The sequence below is a fragment of the Lytechinus pictus genome, chromosome 14, assembly GCF_037042905.1.
Source record: "Lytechinus pictus isolate F3 Inbred chromosome 14, Lp3.0, whole genome shotgun sequence".
NCBI lineage: Eukaryota > Metazoa > Echinodermata > Echinoidea > Temnopleuroida > Toxopneustidae > Lytechinus > Lytechinus pictus.
Window position 1 is genome coordinate 17,887,561 of NC_087258.1, and position 23,570 is coordinate 17,911,130.

Consider the following 23,570-nt stretch of genomic DNA (forward strand, 5'->3'; position numbering starts at 1 on the left):
ACATTTACCTTTTCAACTTCAGTTGGTAGTTACAAATTCTTAGCAGAAGATTATTCATGAAACAATTGTTTTAATGTCATTGTCACTAACCCATGAATGTTTTCGTAAACTGTTGTTGTCACAACTCCTAACAATTCTCTCTTTTTTGTCTCTCTTTTTTTGTTGTTGCTGTGTGCATGAACAGCTATGATAGTCTACTACCTCCAGACCCGACAGTAGCATGATGTCCGTCAGCGGCCTCACACCTAGTCTCATCGCTTTGCTTGCATGCTTGGTCACACACACACTCACCAAACCCCGATAATTCAGTTTGGTTTAATATTTTATTTTTGTCATTCCATCTAGTCAACCTACTTGTACTGTAAATGCAGTAGCGTCGGAACATTACTCTGATCAGTTAAGGCTTGGGAGGGGAAAAGCACTGTGTTAACAAAGGCTCAACCCCTAGACCTTAACCTGAATATAATGTTCCTACATCACTGTTTGAATTATATCTTGATTTCTTGGTGCATCAGAATATCTTAGCATACACAAAAAGCAAAAAAAAAAAGAAGATGAATAATAATAGAATAAAGGAAAATAAAATAAATGTATTTGGTGTCATTCATGGTTTAATTCTACAATCGATTCTTTCCCATGAATAGCAGCATAAAATAACTTGGACCTGGATCCCATAACACAAAGGTTAGCGATTAATCGTACGCTTGATTTTCACAATTGATTGTACATTGTAGTCAATGCAATCAATCATAGAAAAATGTTCTACGATCATTGCTAAGCTTTGTGTTACAGGCCCCAAAACTGACTAGAAATGTATTTTCACTGTCAGTTTGGTGTCAAACTTTTTACATTCACATTATTTTGATAACGTGCATATCTCAACCGCAGCATCAAAATAAACACATGGGACCATGTATCCCTCAGTATTGCAAACTCTGCCTTTTCATCAGTTTCACATTTAACTAACCTGATGTCACTCACTTTTGCCAGCATCTCCATTGATTTTATTTGATTAAGGAAGTGCTTACCAGAAATCAAGATTTTATTTTAGTATGTTGGTGACAGAAATTAAAGCCTCCATTCAATCATGTTTCAATTTTTTTTTTGCATGATTTTGAATCTGTGTCTTTTTCCATTCAGTATATGGTGCAGTCTAAAGACCTGTCTAACCGATCGAGATGCACAACTTCGGCGCGTTTCATCAAACTTGGGATGATAACAAATTTGCAATAACACTTTTAAAGCTACTGAAATGATTCAATTTGAATGGCTGAGAGTAAACTTGTGACAGAAATTGTGCATTTTTTTAGTATAACAAGTCTTTATGAATTTGGTCCTTTGTCTTTACAGACAAGTGGTCTCAACGCGCAAGGGGCCGATGTATACGGTCTTTGTATGCAGGGATCTTTCTGTGCAGTTGGTCACTACATCTGTGGCTTATTTCGTAAAGACTTCTTATAATAACCATTGCACAATTTTCATGACGATTTTATGATCAGCCAGTCACATTGAATGAAATAGGCAGCTTTAAACTCTTAATGCAGTTTCATTATTGTGACAGGTTTTATGAAACAGGGCATGTTTTGGCTGCACCAATGTACTAAAGACCACAGACGTGATCGTTGTTTAGTTTTAGAGAAATATGCTACTTTAGAAAGTTTGAGTGGTAGACTTCCTAACAAAACTTGTCTGTTTACTGTAAATAACAATAACAACATGTTCTGAAAGTAACTGTCGTAAATTGCCAGTAGAAATGCCCCCCAAAAAAGAGGGAGTAAGAAAACTCAACACATTTTGGTGCTTATAACAGATGCATCATTGCATCTGTAGCTCCAGCACTATGATACAGATATATTAGTGAATATTTACATATATTTGAATTTAAAATGAATGAATCTGATCAGATTTAATTTTTAATGTATAAATTAGACAAATACTCTTGTTTATTTGAAATTATTTATTTCTAAAAATTCAGAAATTTTGTTTTCAGTCACACCCCTCTGCAACCCCCCCCCCAATAAATTTTACTTCTATTCTTGATTGAATAATCATACAAAAATGTTTTTATATGAATGAAAAGGTCTGGATTCCTAAGACACAGAGCTTAGCAAATAGTTATCGATGCAATTAGTCATTCAACTCGATCCTACCATTAGTTGCTCAGCTGTGTGTAACGAGTTTAGATGCGAAAGAAATTATCGACTCTTGGTCTTACATATACATGTACATGACACAATAAAATTAACTTATATCCTTACAGACATCATTGATGCATTTACTGAGTATATATCTTTATCCTAATCATGTAATAATTTGTGTAGTAATGATATTTTTGAATAATATAATTTCTCATATTTTCCATTTTGCATTCTTTGTGGCATATTTGCCCCTCTGCTTATTATATACAATATAATTTGTTTTTAATAATTCTGTTTCCTCAACAAATGCCATACTTATTTGACATTGACTGGCTTTGAGGGAGATACCACATAAAATTATATTTCATTAAGCATTCTCATGTTGCCCAAGTCATGACAAGGGCGTTATGGGTCTTGTGAGTGAAACATATGAATGATATACATGTATATCTTCCCCCCAAAATGCCAGTCGATGTTCATATTATCATTACCTACAGCTGTATAATGTGTAAGTCAAGCTTTTGTTGTAGCAATTAATTCATATTCCTGTTTGCCTGTCCTGCTTATTATTTCAGGTTATTCGTTCCCTGGCTGAGCAATTGTGATGTAATTTGTTATTTTGCAAAAAAATAGGTCTTTCTGAAGGAAAAGTCTTTAATTGATTTTAATCACATTTGCATCGCCAAAAATATTAACACATTCACATCATGTCCTCATTCCCCCCACTAAAAAGAAATAAAATCAATATAATAGTATTAACTTATTATGTAGAAAATATTAAAAAATTGTCATTGTAGAGATAAAGGTTTTTATTTTTCAATCATATTTTACATGGCAAATTGGCAACAAATATTCAAAACTTTTTCTTGATCATTTCTCCGCAAATCATGCCCTCAATATTTTCTTCCCCTTTCAATCTTCATTCTATTAATTTTGATTATGTTTACAATATGGTGAATATGTGCCTCTTTTCATCAGGTTGTTATGGTAACACAAGGTTCAAAAAATAATTTTAAAAAATGATATAGTATTAATAGCAGGCTTACATGTGTTATTCAGTGAAGACCAACATTACGATTTGCATCATAAATTCAAAACGTGTGATCGTTTCTCCCAAATCATGCCCTCAATATTTTCTCCCCGATTCAATCTTCGTTCTATTAATTTTGATTGTGTCTTATAATATGGTGAATATGGGCCTCTTCTGGTTCAAAACATATTTTTAAAAATATAGGTTCAATAGAAGGCCCTACTTGTGTATAATTCAATGAAAGACCTACATTGCGATTTGCAGCATGAATTCAAAACGTGTGATCTTTAGTCCCCCAATCATGCCCTCAATATTTTCTCCCCAATTCAATCTTCCTACTATTAATTTCAATGATGTATTTAGAATTTGGTGAATATAGGTCTCTTTCTGTCTTGTAATGATGGTAACATCAGGTCCAAAACTCAATTTATTCTTTCACGAATCGAGAAGGCTTGCTTGTGTAATTAAATCTAGACCAAAAGAGCGGTAAATTATGCAGGGAAAGTAAGGTGGATGATTTTACAGATTGTTACCAACATTAAAGGTATCTTTTGGGAGGGTACAGGGAAAAGAGGAATTTTCCATAGTCAATAATAATTGTTTATATGTTTCTCGACATGAGTTCGCTACATTAGGCATTATGGTTTGTATTATTTTGTTATGGTCTTGACCTTTGAACCTCAAGTTCGAGGATCGAATTCCTCTGCAGCTCACACATCCTTTTTGCAAGGTGTTTATCTGCATTTGCCACTCTCCACCCAGGTGTAATAAACAAGCACCTGGTAGGAAGAGATTCCATGAATGCTCAAGAGCTTGATTATACATGTAGGGATGCCTAGCTTAAAGGCATATGCTAACGTTGTAGACATGTAATTCCAAAATATCAAAGAGGAGATGAAATATGTACATGAATGCCTTTCTGTCAACCTAAAAACTCTAAAACAAAAACAAAATCGAAAGAAATCCTTTCAATATACGTTATAATTGATGGTTTTGTGTAATTTCTATCGTGCCGATAATAATAGAACACATAAGTGTATGGATGAAATTAAGATGGTATTTCCGGTTACTTTATATTTTCACTTTTTTGAAGCACTTAAAAATGATTTTCGGACGCGATTTTTTCTGGGCTTCATTTTTGTAACATATCACAGGTGCAGGTGACTAATGGGACCTCGCAGCTCAGATTTTTTAAAAGTCAAATCAATGTTTATTGTTAGCAAATACCTTTAAGGTGGTATGCAGAAAAATAAAAACTGCATATCATTATGAATATTAGCACTGGTGTCATGTAATATTCAGCTGTAGTAGATTCTTTTTCCCTGGCATCCGTGCTACTGAAAAAAAAGAAGAAATGTTGATAACCGTTTCCCTGGTGATAACATGCCTCCTTCTGGTGGATTTTTCATACGGTTGATGCACCTTCATATTTTATTGAATATTTCTGTAACCTTACATACAATTACCATAATTTTATATCGCTCGATAAGTCATAATTCTCTCGGTTTTCATGTCTGAGACCACACTATTAATTGTAGTAATAACTTGAGCCGCATACATAAAATTTACAGAAAAAAATTGACGGGCACTATTGAAATAAGACTAATTTTTCATTAATACCTCGGTTATACCAGCGCAACGTCTTGAGACTGAACATTTTTATTATGTTATTTCCAATGACATATACTAGTAGTCAGTCATTGTGTTGGTGCCTGTAGCATAAATTATGTACTTTTTTATTTATTTATTTATTTTATTTTCCTTTAATGTTTCTAATGGGTATTGCAAGATTGTTTTTTTTTATGATAAATGACAACTGCTAATTTATTGCATTTTGAAAGGAATCAAAAGTCAAAAAAGATGAAAGTAATCAATAAACAGAAATAAGAGAGACAGAAAGTCTGTTTTTTTTTAATGAAAAATCTCAAGGAGGGAAAAGTAATCCCAACATAACTAAAGGCGACCGCACATTATGACTGGTCTGCGACCCGATTTTGGAACAAATCGCATTTTGCTCATTTTCTGAAGATGTGAATGGAACATATCATTTTATTTGAGGTTAAAATTAATTGAAATAATAATATTATAACAATTTTGAAAGATTGCAAGTCCTTATTTTGGAGTAAAGTCCAAATTAGTATCAAATCGTAGCCAATCGTACGACTGCTATGACGTCATTACGACTAGATATTAAATTCGCTTTTATTCTAAGAAGAATGATAGCATAGTCACGATTTTTATCATAGGTATTCGTACGATGATTTAGAACATTACACAGTAAGATATTCGAAGTCTCAATATTAGCATCAAATTCTATTACATTTTATTCTGAAATCGGGTCGCAGACCAGTCGTAAGGTGTGCGGTGGCCTTAAGGGAAATGAAAAGTCTGGTTTAAGCTGAAATTTGCAAGAAGGTAAAGTACTCCATAAACATATCTACGAGAGACAAAAATCTGGTTTGAAGTAGAATGTTGATTTCTCTTGGAAGAATACCTTTGCCTACTGGAATCTATCGGTAGACTAGGGTTACACATTATTTATCAACAAAATCTCTAGTTCGGGAATTAATCTGAAATCCAGGCTTTGAAATATAATGGTTAATCATAGTGGACCTGTAGCTTGTGGCTAATCTCTTGTGATTTAGTGTCAGCACTGTTTTTGACTATTCAAATTAAGTACATAGGTGATAATTTTTTCTTTGATAATACAAAATATATCCAGGTTTTGAAGGATTACTTGTAAATAGAATCCCTCGGACAAAAATATAGCAATTAAACTCACACATACTTCTTTTTTTTTCATTCACTATTGCTGATAAAAGATTATGTGGTTGTAATGATGTAGACGGCTGTTGACTTTTGAAAAGAAAATAAACGCAAGTTGACCTTTTTGTAAAATACACTTGCACTCCTCAATCAAATTTAATATCGGGAGGAGAGACCTAGAGGCCGTGATTCAGTTCGCTTTTCACCTCCCAGGCGCAGGCGACGCCAAGCAAATGATAATACGAAATTGACACGCTAAAAACTCGAACAGGTTTTAGAAGCAGTATGAGCGTTAACTTTATATTGAAGGTGCCCCAAAATTTACTTCAGGTAAAGTGAATTTCTTATAACGCAAAAGTTACCATTTCATGTCGGAGCAAAAGTTACTTTGCAGTTCTTGGAAAGAACTGTTTGCAAAAAAAAATGTTGCAGTTGTATTTTAAAACTGGTGCCTGCAATTTTTAACGAGATATAGGCAGTCTCTGCATTTTTTTATTGCAAATATTGTGTATACATAATAGTGTGAAATCTGTAACATGTAATGTGAAATGGAGGAGTGGTTACCATGTGTTGTTAGTGTTGTTTTACTTCTGTGTATTTATATGAAAAAAAAAATAAAAATCAGGTTAACTGGTTTAATCTGGACAGCTAGCATTGTCTAGGAGAGAGAACGATGAAAAATATGAAGTTGTATATATTTTATTCTGGAAATTCTTCAAATTAGTTTTATATGATACTGACTGTACAAGCTACTATGACATTTATACTCCCTATACTGGATAGATGTGCAAAATGTTGATTGGTGACTGAAATGTACCACTACTATTGACCGATGTTTTATTGAGAGAGTATTATCGAATGCAATTTTTGTGAATGTATATTATTGCTGAGAAATATGCAAGAGAAATTTTGGTACTTAATTTATGCATATGGAAGTATTTTTACCCCTTTAAATCTTGATTTATCTCGTGCAGTTTTGATGGAGCTTAATTCCCTCGCCGAACACAAAGACAGACATGTAGCTTGCAATTTTGTTGGAATCATTTCATGATTCAAATAAGTCAGTGAATTTCATTGACTATTTGTTATACGCTACTGAAATCCTTGCATCTGATTGGCTAATAGCAAATTTGTCATTGAAAATCACTGTAAAGAGGCTTTGTGATACACTTGTCTGATGCTCAGTGTATAAGGGTGTTCTTTTTAATCCAAATCTCTTTTTAATTATTGCATAATGTGATTGATGTATTTTAAAAAAAATTTGATTGATTATAAACTAATAATTTGTCACATAATGTAGAAACGAGAGGAATATTGAAATAGGAAGCATTTATTTGACACTACTGAATACAAAGGCAAAACTTGTGTTACTCTGTATTTCTATTCCTATCTTCACGATGATATCAACAAGGTAACGTTTTCGAACTGCCAACATTTTTGTCCCCTTCCTCAAAAGCATATTTAAATGTATATTTCAGTACTTAACACTTGTAGTAAAACACTGATAAAGATTGGATTTCTTCAGTGTGTACTATCATGACTTTTTATTATTATTATTATTATGATGGAAGGGACAAAATATGATTTTAAGTTCTATTTTATTTCTGTTCATCTTAGTAAATTATTTATTCCATCACTTTCTCTTAAAAGAATATTGTCTAGTTAGAATTATGACCCAACTATGATGTAAATGGATTTGTATTTTTCTGTACTTCATATTTAATATGCATAATGTATCTAATCGGAAAACTGTTTATATGAATGATTATAACATAAGTGTATCTATATTCTATAAGTAAATTATAATGATTAATATGACATAACTTGTAGTCTTCAAAAGACATCAGTATTTTTAATAAAAATAATATTACTGATGACATGATTTTTTTTTTTTTTGATATAAAATTTAGGCTAGTCTGCAGGCACAGACCCTTGCTTTCGCAATGGACATAGTTCATAATGTAGAGTCTGAAGTAGTAAGACTAGATTCACTATGTAACTGGCTGGATCTACCAGACAGAGCTTTACACAGACAGAGCCTTTGGCATCTAGTCTTTACTCCAGACCTGTGATTGGTCAAAGTGTCAAATATGGGTCTGTGCTTGCAGACTAGACTAAGGCCCCATCTCACAAATAGTTGTAATAGATACCTAATAATTTCTCTCACTCAGATACACAATATGAGATCAATCATACTTTGAGTTGAGTATATTGCACTCTTTGTAAAAATGGGACCCAGATGAATACATCTCTCAGATTTTTTTTTAATGGAAGAGAAATCCAACTTTTGTGCTTAAAAGCTTTTTTTTGTCAAGCAATTCATTATAAAAATCACACAAAAATGGGTGTGGTTTGTTTCAGGGAGATATTCAAGAACCAATTTAAGAAAGGACTTTAATACAATTGTCGTAGCTTTGTTTCTATGGGAACTACCATAGTGACATGGCTCAGCAGAAATAAAAATCAAGGTTTCCATAGTAATTACCACGATGGTGAAGTTAACACAAGTTTAAATCTTTACAAAAACGACCCCAAAAAACCTTTCAAATAATAATGATATCCCTTGAGAGTGCCATTATTTTACAAGTCTTTCCCTTTTTCGGATCCTGACTGATATTTGTGTATTTAAAGTTACCACAATTGTTTTATTGATATTTTGATTGTTAACAGAATTCCCAATTATTTTCTTCAATATAAGGCTGTTTGGTTGATCAGATATTGTACGTATCAATATCTGATCTTCTATTTAATTGTAGATACTGAAGTGAGGCTGGAGTGTCGTAATCAGCTCTTTGAAAAACAAGTGATTTTGACTGAAAGTAAAATATTGCCTTATATGTCATATGCGCTTTATCTCCCGAGATCAAGCATTCACTGTTTAAATTTTGCACAATATAGATAGGTATCGTGGTATTGTTTAAAACTCTATCCTAATTGGCGGAGAGTATGATGCATATTTGTAAATACACATTGGATATTATTTCAGGTAGTAGTGGATGTTACGAGATCAGAGAGGTTTTTTTTCTTGGTATGATTAATTGATTGCATATTTCTAAATAATCAGAGAACTTTTATGAATGTACCTGCCATATTGATTGAAATAAAATGAGATCTTATTGCAAAATGTTCTTATTTTTTATTGTCTTGATTATATTTATACAGAAAACTTTTAAAGGTCAAATGACACATTTATGTGAGTTATAATTTTCCCCCAGTTCACCCTCCTTATGACTATTATTATGAGTTATAATTTTCCCCCAACTGACCCTCCTTATGACTAATATGAGTCAAATTACATACAATGTAAAAACTGTGGTGTTAAAACTGACACCAGTTGGAGTTAATAGAGGACCACACCCTGAGGTGTTAAAATTACACCCTCGAGATTTACCATAACACCAAATAGTGTAAATGTAACAACCAATGGTGTTGTAATAACACCTATAGGTGCTAAACTAACACTGTCAATTTAACACCGGTGTAAAATAACTGGTGTGGTCCTCTATGTACACCGGTTAACACCGCAGTTTTTGCTGTGTAGATGTGTCATAAGTGTGTCATAGGTCGATGACTATAGTCATTTGAATCACTTATGTGTGCCACTTGACTCAATTCAGTGTGTCATTTGTCTCTCACTTATTTTATAGGTGGTCATCTGGGGACAAGTTAACGAGTCATTTGATCTCAAAGGTTTTGTAAAAAAGAAGCGGAGTAAATGCTATGAGCCTGAAGATGGGGGGGGGGGTATAATATGCACCCTTTGGAATATGAGAAATTCTTTGGCATGATGATGTGACATTTTGAATTCAATCTTTGCCTAAGAAATGAGATCTTATTTCAAAATGTTCCTATTCAGTTTCCATTGTCATCTTGATTGTATTATGAACAAAAGCAGAGAAAATGCTATGGCTCGTATTCTGAACTCTGGTTTAACTTAACTTCACTTGGTTTAACCATGATCTAAAGTTGTAGTTAAATTATGGGAAGCCAAGTGTTGCACCAATCTCTAGAATTAAGTGATCAAGTTATCATCACATTTGGCAGTCAAATCATTAAGAAATTTCTCAAAATAATTAAATCCAATAGGTGTCTTCCTAATTGTGGAGGAGTGGTTCTGACTCTCGCCTTGTAAACAGAAGGTCGTGTGTTCGAATCCCACCACGGTCTGGCATCCTTTGGCAAGGTGTTAATCCACACTTTGCCACTCTCGACCCAGGTGCTAAATGGGTACCCAGTAGGATGTGAAAGTCATTGTAGCTTCAGGTGATTAATTAGCTGCGGGTATGAGCTGATTTTTCTCATCTTCTGCACTTTAACTGCAGATCCGATGCGTTATTTCATGAATATAAAAAATGGAATTATCCCATGGACCATTCAAAAAAATATTCTCTACAATTTCAAAATACTTTACTCTGCAGTGCTGCCAAGAATCACGAATATTAGCCCGAGTTTGAATAAATGGTAGAGTGGTTTTGATTTTTTCTTCACATAGATACTAAGCATTCGGCGCATTTTTGGTGTTTTAAAGAGCACATTTGCTCTAATAAAAATGGTGATAGTTTAAAAACAAGCACATGCATGAACCCCTATTTTTTAATGTTTGTACCTCTTAGGTATACCTTCCTCTACAACTCTGCAAATTTTTGTGAAAATGACATGGATTTTGAATAAAGTGCAGCATTTATTGTACGTTTGTAGTTTGTTACTGAAATTTTACATTTTTTAGATTGGGATTTTGTTATCTTTTACGCCATTTTTAAGAACTGACAGTGCTGTTAAACTTAAAATTGCAAACAAATAGCACTATAAATATATTCTCCATTCTAACGATACAATTATTAACTCTCTTGCGAAATTTGATGACTTTTTCATGTATTTTGACTGAGTAATAGAGGTTTAAACTCATTGTAGTAATCTTGGGCGGTCTAAAAATGCCAAATTCTTTTGAATGCGCAATTCTTAAAAACATCAATTTGGGTGAACTTTGAAGCTCTATAGCAAAAAATCAAGCACATGGACCTATGTTAATTTTTGCATATTTCGAATATTAAGGTTCTAAAGTATCTATGTGCAAAGTTTGGTGAAAATGACATGGATTTCACTTTAACTGTGGAACGTCCTTAAGCGCTATATAAAAGCGGATTATTATTATCATGCGAAGGCTCCAAGTAAACACACGCATCACGGTTTCAACAAATTATTGATACCTATAGCTTCCCATAATTTTAGCCCAGACTTATTCCAAGTTAAACTGAACCTCAGAATACTAGAGTCAGAAGATGAGGGGGGGGGGCAATAATTTGCACACTTTGGTGCAAATAGAGAATTTTTTTATCGATGATGTGATTTTTTAAATCCATTCTTTGCCTGAGAAATGAGATTGTATTTCCATTGCTATGGTGAGTTTATGAATAAACACTGAGTAAACACTATCAGTAGCATAAGGAAAAAAATTGAGGGAACTAGATATGGCGTATTGCATACATTTTTTTAAAAGTTGTGAGCAAGCAAAGAGAGCAAGCAAAAATTTTGATATTCTTATTACAAAATCCAATTTTGTGATAGATTATGACATAATATTCAGAAAATTATATCATATTTCACCCTTCTTTCATTCTTTTTCTTTTTCTCTTTTTTTTTCTTGGTCGTGATTTTTTTTTGGGGGGTGTTGCCCCCCCCCACCCCCCCCCCATCTGAAGCCACTGAACAATATCAGCTGGACGTTCAAGGATTGAGGGCAATAGTTCATATTATAACATGGTGATATAGATCCTAATCAGGTGATTGGCTGAAATCTTATCACCTGGCTGGCCATTCAATTTAGCTAACAGGAAAATTGATTGCTTTCTTTCTTAGAAACGGCACTAAAGACTTGTTCTTTTGACTGCATGGTCATGGTTTTGAAATGAAAATGGTTTATCATAATAGTAAGAAGGATCAATATATTCTAGCACTGGCGGATCTAGGGGGGGGGGGGGAAGCCGGCCCATGCCCCCCCCCCCCCCCTTGAGAAGCAAAATTAGAAATTTTAATGTAAATATGCCGTTGAAACAGAAGTGTGCCCTCACTATTAAAAGCGAAGACCTTTTTTTTGCTTGTTGAATTTTTTCTGGGACGAAATGTCCTTAATTTTTGGTTAAAACCTTTTTTTTGCTTGTAAAATTTTGTCTCGGAAAAATGTGCCCCCCCCCCTCCTTTTGGAAAATCCTGGATCCGCCCCTGTATTATAGAACATGTTAGCACATCAGTTTGCTTGGCATTAGCAAAATTACACACACTTTTTCATAGAAAGTACATTATTTAATTATACTTGCTTATTGTAACGCTGAGCACTTACATTATCAGAAGTCTCTAAAGCGCTCTACAGTAATGCAGCATAATTACTCTGGCTCTAAGGCCAGAGCCGCTGCTCCGCACACTGCATTTCAAGGAGTAAATTCCTACCAGGTACCCATTCACCTCATCTGGGTTGAGTGCAGCACAATCACACACATTTTTTCATATTAAGTGGTTAAAAAGGCACTCACTATGTCAGATGAAGTGCTTAAATTCACACACTTTTGCATATCAATTGGATAATTACACTTCCCATATGAAGGGCTTAAAGGGATGGTCCGGGCTGAAAATATTCATATCTTAATACATAGAGTAGAGTTCACTGAGCAAAATGCTGAAAATTTCATCAAAATCGGATAACAAATAATAAAGTTATTGAAGTTTAAAGTTTAGCAATATTTTGTGAAAACAGTCGTCATGAATATTCATTAGATGGGCTGATGATGTCACATCTCCACTTTCCGTTTTCTTATGTTATTACATAAAATCATATTTTTTTCATTATTTCATACTTGTGTGAATAATATGTCTCTTTTATAATGAAATAAGTTGCAGCAATAAATATCAAATGCACTAAATCAATTGTCAATTCAATTTTTCTAGTTCTTAGAGGAAAAAATTTGAATAAACCTAATTTCATATAATAAAATACAAAAGAACAAGTGGAGATGTGACATCATCAGCCCACCTAATGAATATTCATGACGACTGTTTTCACAAAATATTGCTAAACTTTAAAATTCAATAACTTTGTTATTTGTTATCCGATTTTGATGAAATTTTCGGCACTTTGCTCAGTGAATTCTATTCTATTTGTTAAGCTATAAATACTTTCAGCCCGGACCATCCCTTTAATTACACACATTTTCCATATAAAGTGTTCTACACACGCCTTTCCATATAAAGTTGATAAATACACTCATTTTGTCATATTAAGTGCATAAATACTAAATATATAAGTACTTTCTCCACTCCCTGGTGAGCATTGCAACAAGAGTTCCAAGACTCAATTGCTAGGCATACTACATAGGCTTTCGCATGCTACCGGGTACCCATTTAACACCTGGGTGGAGAGTGGCAAAGTGTGGATTGATGCCTTGCCAAAGGACGCTAGGCCTTGGTGGGATTCAAACACACGACCGTCTCTTTTCTGTTTACTCCCGTAGGAGCAAGGCAGGACAGCTCTTTTGCTGGTAAACACCAAGCTGGTACATAACCAATTACCTGGGAAACATTTTACGTCTATAATCCGTCATAGTGGCTGACCTTATAGACGACAGATATTACTCTTGGGTCTTTTTATCAGAGTGGAGACAATGGCAGAATGGGGATTTGAACTCACAAACCTTGCGATTATGAGTCTAATGCTCTAACCACTAGACCACACGACCCGTGTTGCAGGGCGAAAGTCTGAACAAGGTGAGAGTCTGAACCGCTCTTCCACGACGCTTCCACATGCACTTACTTAAACAATTCCTGCCAGGGCCCGTTGCATAAAACTTACTATTAAAGTAACTTTGCCATCCAATGATCACTTATCTGAAATCCTTGATTCTGATTGGATGTTGAGCGTTGTAACCATGGATACATGTAGTTACCATTGGATGACAAAGTTACTATAATATTAACTTTTTATACAACGGACCCCAGGTCCCAATTTCCTTCACCTTAGTTGGTTGAGTGCAGCATAATATGGATAGATTTTTGGCTGAAAAATCATAAGTGCTTTGGGTAGGATTTGAACCCACGACCTTTGCCTTAGTAAGCTAAGTACCAGCTAATTAGTATAATCATAATTAAAATTTGAAAAATGTATGGTTTAGTATTATTATTAATAATAAAGATTTTAAGTGCTTCATATAATGTGACGTTGTATGGTATATAGCTCCATGGTATTTAATATCGATGATGATGTCGGCAGTCACATACTGCCATGAGTACAAAAATATTGAAATTGAAATTGAGAAGGTTTTATTAAGATTATTGCACTTTGCAGCCAAAAGGCTGAATTGCGTACAATTTACAGGTATATATACATAGAGTGTACAGATTTAAAAACATCAAACTTGAAATGATGACGAAAATATAATGCAACTTAATATATTATGTATACTAAAAGGAAAAGATGAAGTAAAGAAAAAAAATACAAACATTGAAAGGTGGTGGTGGTGGTGGAAGGATGCTTATTGATAAACATCTTAATTCAAACAGTAAAAACTTAGTATGAGTAATAACTGGGTAACAATTATGGCGATGATTATGAGTACTTATGATAATAATGATAAAAGCGATGGCGATAATGATTGAGATCATAATTATGATAATTATCCTGCTGCTGCTGATGATGATGATGATGGCGATTATGATTATGATAATGGCAATGATGGGTATAATGATGATGAGAGTGATGATGGTGATAATGACAATCATGATGATTTATGATTATGATGATGAGGAGGGTGGGGCTAATGATGTGATCGTGATGGTGATAATGAAAATGATCCTGCTGCTGATGATGATAATGATGATGACATTGATGATGATGATGACGATGATGATGATAACTATAATGAAAATGATTATTATGATGATGACGATGATGATGACGTGAAAATGATAATGATTATGGTAATGATGCTGATGTTGATAATGATGATGACGACATTGATGACAATGATGATGATGAGGAGGAGGAAGAGGAGGATCATGATGATGATGATGATGACAGTTGTGATTGTGATGATGATGACGTTATTGTGATAATGGTTATTATAATACTGCTGCTGCTGCTGCCGCTGATGATGATGACAATAAAATGGCGATAACACTAAATGCAAAGATATCATGTTATTAACTTTCTATGTACCTGAACAGATACAAATTATTCATTGGACTGTAACACTGTATGTTGAATAATAAACCCCATGCAGACACGATCTCATTTCTTAATTAAAGTCAACCACGAGTATGAATGATAAATAACATGTACTAATAAAATGAAATTCGTGAATATGATCACAAAATATAATGTCAATATGCATTACCTTGATTGCTATTGAGGAAAATTCATTTCTGTGGAAGACTGTGCTTATCACGCTGTTGTTGAACAATACCATAATGCACCAGCTATTCAGCTCTCTTTTGTTTAATTATTCAAACCTTTTGAAATAGTCATAAATTCAAGTTGATTGTTGAGGGTGGATCCTGGATTTCATAATGGAAGGGGTACAGATGAGACCTAGTTTGTGAAAAGCATTACCCCAAGTAATTATAATGATGATCATAATAATGAATACGTAAATGAAGGATTGAATGAATGAATGGATTAATAGAGGAATGAATGAATAGATAGATAAATAAATGAAGAGCTTGATTCCAAAAGGGACTAAATTTGCTTTTGACAAAAATATATATTTTTTTTCACATATAAATATGTATTTTAGAGGTGGGAATCAAATGCACCATATCGCATTTGATTTTTTTTTTTGGGGGGGAGGGTTGGTAAAAATTGATTCCAAATTTGAGTTTTATTAAAAAAGGAGCTAAATCGAAAACAGTTTTTTTACAAAATGAGCTAAATCCTGTATTTAAGATTTGTTAATTTTGCTACTTTACATAAAGTTATGCATTCAATTTTTTAGGTACATGTTGTGGATACAACTTCACACCATAACTGCAAATTTTGATGAAAATAACAGGTTTTTTTTTATTTTGTGAATATTTTAGGATTTGGCTCCTTTTGGAAGATAACGAAAAGTCGTCGTCCTTGGAAAAGATGAAAAAGTACAATTTTGTTTTCGCTTCGTAATTTTCAATGGACAAACGTCAGAAAAGATGTGAAATGTACTCTTCTAGCAATATCTATTGGTTTCGTGTTCAAGTTCCAATATTAAACATGCTGAAATTGGCAAAAATTGTCATTCTACTACGATTTTGTTCCAAAAGGAGCTAAATCCATGGAAAGTAACATTTTAACAAATTCTTAAGAATTATAATGAATGCCAGATTTTTGAAACCATGATTTTATCAATCTAAGATGATAACACTATCATGCAGTGGGTAAGGGAAAGTAATGAATAAATAAACCTTTATTTACAGAAAAATGACAAACGTGGATTTAGCTCTTTTTGGAATCAAACTCTTCAAATGAAATAAATACATACATACATAACTGAATGAAGTGATTAATTAATTTATCAATATATACACAACAAAAAAAGTAAGTCCCCCCTTAAACAAACATCAATGATTTCCGAACTTATGCGAGTTTTTAATATATTTTTACATGAGCGTGTAGGTAATTTTATAAGCTACCTTTTGAGTAAATGTTATGGACGTATTTTACGTCATGCTTCAGTGAGCACCGTCAGAAGGCAAAAATTTCACTTTTCAAAAGTCACAAGCCAAATATCATGACTTTGATTCCATTTTATTGGAACTGATTCCACATTCTCATCATGAAAAATAGTCAGAAGGCTTGTAAAAGGTAATTTCTAAAAGACGATACAACTTTTTTGGCTAAATTTCACGGTTGAATAAACACAAGTCTAAATTTGCTATAATTTGATTTTTTACACATTTCTATCAATAATAATGATAGAATATGATGACAGTTATTTTGGGGAAGAGTTTCTTCAACAATATTCATCGTTTCACGGTTCAATGAACATTTATTGAAAACAAAAAATACGATTTTCAAATATCATAGGCAAGTATTGTTTCATTTTGGGAACTGAAAATGATCTTTTCTCAACTTTTTCGTTATGTTCATGACCAATTAACATGCTTCAATGATTCAAAGGCGTTTAATTAAATATCCACGCTTGAATGAACATGTGGAATGTGATTAGCTCTTTTTTACGTTATTGGAAAAAATGCAATTTGTAACTATGGATATCTGTCACAAACCTCCCTGCATAGTTCATTTGATTTGATTTTTATGAAAATCCCGATGTTTAATGCATCAGTGAGCACACAATATTCGAAAATTATGCAAATGAGAAGAAATTTCAAGGCCTTGGCCCCATGCACTCTGTGTCGTATCGAATGGTTATTTTGGTGTGCGCGCCTTTTGGATAGTGTTACTCTGAAGCCATGTGCGAAGTTTCATGAAATAACTGTTGGCAGAAGTAACAAAAACCGTCCATGAAGCAAACCCTCATTTCATATTTGTTAAAATTTTGACTTCGTCTCTCATAGACTTGTGTACATTATGGGTGCATATGTTTAAGAATAAATAACCCCTTATTCAATATGGTGGAACTTTTTTTCAAGGCTGTCTTTAGCAATGTCATTTGGCAGTAATGTTTATCAACCTATGGGCAGAATTCTGTGCAAAAATGAAATCGATTTGTTTATTAATGGATGAGTGAGCATGCATCAAAGTGGGAAAATTTGTATTTTCAATGTCACAGACTTATTTTAAAGGGTAATAAAGTTAATATTGGGGGCAAATTCGGTTTCAAATGTGACTTTAATTGCTGTTGTTTTTATCATCCATCATTTCTATCACCACACACTTTCCAAACTTTAAACATTTTCATGGTTGAGCGAGCACATTCGAAAACTTAGGAATGAATACTCTTTATACTGCATAAAAGAATGTATTCTTTTCATAACAATTTATCATGATCAGTTTAATTTATGGACAAATCAGTGGTGGATCCAGAAATTTAAAATGGGGGAGGGGCCTATAATCAGGGGAGCCACCAACATTTTCAAATTTTAACATGATCTAACAAGTTGTAGAGGATACTACCATAAACCCCCGGCCTATATGATGATACGTCACAATACAGGGGCCGGGGAAGGGTTTTCAAAGTGGGGGGAGGGGGCTAACCATGCAAAAAATCACAATCGTATGGTAATTTTTACGTTTTTGTACATGCTTTGGAAAAAAAGGTGGGAACTGAAGCCATCCCAACCCCCCCCCCCCCCGCTTCCGCGGCCCCTGCACTACACTGTGCTCACTCAACCATGAACATACGATATCAAAACTTTGTGTGGAGTAGCTAAATGATGGATAGTAAAACTGCATAACACCATAAAATTCACCTAAAGACAACTTTTGCCCAACTTTGTATTTGCACAATCTGAAAAACGAACCTTGTGACTTTCAAAAATGGTCATTTTTAATTCAATCTTTAATTACTCATGCATGACCCAACCGATCAATCTTATTTTTCCCCAGGAGTTGAGTGTAGAAAATCACCTACGAAATATCATATCTCAAAATAATTCCGTTCAAAAGTTACAGCAATTTGATTTAGGGGGGACTTACTTTTTTGTTGTGTATATAAATAAATAAATGAATAAATAAATATATAAATGGATAGGTAGATAGATAGATAGATTATATAGATAGATATATAGATAGATAGATAGACAGACAGACAGACAGATATATAGATAGATAGATTGATAGACAGATAGATAGATAGATAGATATATAGATATACATGTAGATAGATATATAGATAATACACACATATATACACAATCCACACACATATACATACACCCATACATCCATACATAGATAGATAGATAGATGATGTAGATACTAAGTGGATGGATAGGTGGATAGATAGCTAGATAGATAGATTGATAGACAGATAGATATATAGATACACATGTAGATAGATATATATATAGATAATACACACATATATACACAAATCCACACACCCCTACACACACACATACACCCTCCCATACATCCATAGATAGATAGAAAGATAGATGATGTAGATACTAAGTGGATGGATAGGTGGATAGATCGATAGATAGATAGATAGATAGATAGATAGATAGATAGATAGATAGATAGATAGATAGATAGATAGGTGCCCATCCCTACCTATCCCTCATTATTTCTGGCAGTACAATTAGTACATTACCCCTTTTGTGGCCATTACATCCAGGAGCAATTAATCTCCTTTTAGAACCTTGGAAGCAGAGGAATCATACGTCATATTATATTGGTCTATAACATACACCCACACACTTACTTTTATGTTAGCCTTATTACTTCCTCAATAGCATATTATTAACATACATATACTCTCACTCACACACCATACACAGACCTACTTTTTATTACACGCTTGTTTTTTTATTGATTTCGTCAATTAACAACGGAGGAACAACAATGTTCATATCTATTCTTCAAACATAACGTATAACATACAATTAGATTCGATCAATATTCGATGAAATCTATGAACAAGTACACGATGTCTACGTGACAAGAATAGTCAAGAAAGTCATAGGCAAATTGTGGTTGCAATTATTATATAACCCTTCTTTACAAAATCATAGAAAAAGACACTTATTTTTTTTTCAATTTGTTTTCCTTTTATCTAGTCAAACTGCGATGTTAGTCAGGGCCGGTACTTCCAAGTCACGAGGCCGGTGGAAAAACCTTCTCCCATAGATTTTGTACATTTAACTCGGCCCGAGGCCAAGGCCGGCCTCGACTCGGCCCTACATCCCTTTTAAACATACCCGTAATTTTCAAAGAAAAGTTTATTCGTTTCATAAGCTCAAGATGGCTTCCCCTATAAAACCCAAGCATTGCATACATACTAAATATCAAAGTAAAATAGAGTGAACAAATATATCCTCTAAATATATTATATATTATATATTATATATTATATATTATATATTATATATTATTATATATCTTTCCACTCATTTCGTTTGACGTGGATATTTGTTTGACGTGGATATTTGACGTGGATATTTGTTTTCTTCTTTTTTTATTTTTCTTTTACCTTCTCTTCCTTGTCTTTCTTTCCTGTTCTCTTTCCTTTTCTTTTTTCTTCTCTCTTTTTTTCTTTTTTTCTTTCTTCCTTATCTCCCTCCTTCTCACCCACTCTCTCTTCTTCTTTCTCTCACGCGCTCTCTCTCATTTTCTCTCTATCTACTTCTCCTACTGTCTTCTTTCGTTTCCCCTTTATGACGTATCCTTTTCGTCATCCTTTGTGCGCTTTTGCTCACTGCTTGGATACCGCGCATTTTTATGATGCATTATTTTGACGCAATCTAATAAATTTGTCATAACTTGACAAAGCCCTATGGGCGAAAATTCGTTAAAATATTACTGTCCACGGAGTTTTTATACTTTTCTTTGTTTGAACCTATTTATAATCTCCGAGCAGATCATTTGACTATATATATATATATATATATATATATATTGTAAAGAAATGGATGAAGAGAACAATGGTAGGCGTAGCTTGAATCAAGGTTCCCCAGAGCTATCTACCCTTTGGAAAAATTGGTGATGCCGAAAAAATGTCTCTGCCGGGAATCGAACCCGGGCCCCCAGCTTTGAACGCCGGTGCCTTAACCACTAGACCACAGAGACGGGTTAGTGGCTAGGGCGACCCCGATCCGACTGACCGTCAGATAGACAGATTTTCGACACTATACCAATTATAATTTCCTTTGTCGGGTGAAGGTGGGTTTCGAACAATGACAAGCCGCCATGCTTCAGCTGGATCAAAGCTATTGCTTTGATACAGTACACGAGAAAGTATACAAATGTGTAAAGTTATACATGTACAACAGCTTTGGCAACTCTTTTATTTAAATATTGTAAAGAAATGGATGAAGAGAACAATGGTAGGCGTAGCTTGAATCATATATATATATATATATATATATATATATATATATATATATATATATATATAAATATATATATATACGAAACACCCTCCCATATCGAACCCCTTTCAATAATACACGCATTAACGCATACCTTCTCATCCACTCACATACACTTTATAGCTCACCCAAATCCATAAAATTATAGTAAGGTTACCTGCAAGACATTCACATATACCTTTTATTTAGTCTTTCCAATTTTCTCGAGAGCAATATTTTGTTTTAATTTGTTTTATATCTTCATCTTCTAAACATGACAATTGTCACAATAAAACAAACATAATAATCATTAAAAATAAGAATGTCGAGAATATTTTTTTCTATCGTGGTCTAGTGGTTCTGACTCTCGCCTTTCAAACACAGGGTCGTTGGTTCGAATCCTAGCCATGTCGTGTTTTCCTTCAGTAAGAAATTTATCCACACTGTGCTGCACTCGACCCAGGTGAAGTGAATGGGTACCCGGCAGGATTAATTCCGTGCATGCACTGAGCGCCGGTGATGGTAGCTCAAGCTAAAGCCGGGGTAATAATAGCAAGCGCTTTGTATCCTCGGGCAAAAAGCGCTATATAAATCCAGCTACTATTATTGTTATTATTATCAAAGTACACATACCAATAATTAATAAACTTACATCAATCAATAATCAAAGCGACATGTTTTCCCCCCTTTTCCATGCAAGACATTCATGACCGACTTTTACATTTCTAAGAAAACATTTCGTATGCTCACTAAAAGAGGGATAAATCATATTTACAAAACACACCCCACTCAAACAAATAAAGCCCCAACCACACTCTAACACACCACAGTCACACACACATTCACCAATCACTTTTCGGTAGTGGCGTTGACTTACTGCATTCCATCTCATCCCACAGTACAAATACATCACACACGCACCAACCATCTCACACACCCGCACACTTTTTAAACACACACTGCATGTGTATTCGTATGCACACACACCCTCACACTCGCATTTGCGCACACACACGCACACGCACGCTTCATCGCTCATGAAAAATGTTTTACAACAAAATATTATTGAATATTTATTATTCTAAGGCCGAACGCAGAAACTTTCCGGGGGGGGGGGGGGCAAGCTAGACCCACAATATTTTTCGAAGAAACTCAAAGCAAAGGAGCGAAGCAACAGGTCTTGTCATGGGGCGGTTTTACATTTTCCTAAGTGAAATCAAAGTTTTTCGTGTATTCTTTTGGTGAATTCGGCGAAAACTTTCAGTAAAAAAAATTATTTTTCACAATCTATAGTGGAACCGCCCCTCTGCCCCACCCCTGAATACGGCTATGATTGTTCTACTTCTCTTTGTTTTTTATGGGGGGGGGGGTGAATAAACATAATCGAGTATAAAGGCTTTGGTACATGGACAGTTCCTAGTTTGTCCTTTCCTTCTCCTTTGCTATTTGCTATTATTCAACATACGCACCACACCGCAGCCGACTGGCAACGAACTCGAGTGCGTCCCGTTGTCAAGGTTACGAGAATTTTTCCACCACCACCACGCCGCGTTTTAGTTTTTGAATATTTAACGAATTCTCCAGTATCAAGCACTCAAATTACATAGTGATAACCTATCCATATCTATCCTTACAATTTATTCTATTTATTGGATGAATGGATGAAAGAACCCTTTTCCCATTTCCACAAAACGGTTACAGGAAAGAACAGTGTAACACGGCATAACCATAACAGTAATGCTACTTGCAGAATGATGGATACACAATCGTGTAAAGTGCGGTAAATAAAAGTTTTATGGAGAAACCAACATTAATGGAGATATAATGTTTGCAAGCATTTTATGAGCTCTTACAGCCGCAGAAGAATTATGCAATAGCTTTTGCGCTATACAAATCTTTATGATCATATTATTATTATCATTATTATTATTATAATTAATATTATTATTTAGTATTACTATCATTGTTATTATTATCATTATTATTATTATAATTAATATTATTATTTAGTATTACTATCATTGTTATTATTACTGTTGTTATTATATTATTATTATTATTATCATTATTATTATCATTATTATAATTATCATTATCATTAATATTATTGTTATATAGTTATTCTTGATATTGATATTGTCGTCATTATTATTATTAATTGCATTTAAGGAACTGAGATAGGTTACACGAATCACCGTTTGTATACCGAGAATGACATCAAATAAAGTAAATAACTCAAATATTTTACACTGTAAGATCTTTTTACTAGACTCTTTTTTTATATTTATTAGATCTGACAATCAAGTTCTTAGGCCGTACAGGACCTACAGCTATCCCTACTGGAAAGCACACAGTTTTACACAGTGTGATCACATAGTGGACTATGTAAAAATATTATCCACACTGTAAAAATGCTGAAGTTCAACAGTGTGAATATATTTTTCACACTGTGGACACCTCAACAGTGTGACTGTTCACAGCGTGTTCACATAGTCGACTATGTGAATATGTGATTCACCCCGTTGAAATGATCAAATTTAACAGTGTAAAGGTGATATCACATTGTGTTCCACACTGTGAACAGACTGTGGAACAGCGTGGGACACTGCATTCGTTCCAGTATAGGGATATCCACAAATCGAATG

The 23,570-nt window shown here is 34.0% G+C and overlaps 1 protein-coding gene across 8 annotated transcripts in view; it reads left to right on the forward strand.

The window, feature by feature from the left end:
- The window catches only part of LOC129275767 (pleckstrin homology domain-containing family G member 5-like), a 39,100-nt gene extending 34,577 nt beyond the window's left edge, over positions 1-4,523 (forward strand). For all 8 annotated transcript variants that reach the window (XM_064109841.1, XM_064109838.1, XM_064109837.1 and 5 more), the window contains exon 17: positions 185-4,523. In XM_064109841.1, coding sequence (XP_063965911.1) covers positions 185-190 — 6 coding nt within the window. In that variant the 3' untranslated portion in view covers positions 191-4,523. The remainder of the gene's footprint in view (positions 1-184) is intronic.
- The last annotated feature ends 19,047 nt before the right edge of the window (positions 4,524-23,570 follow it).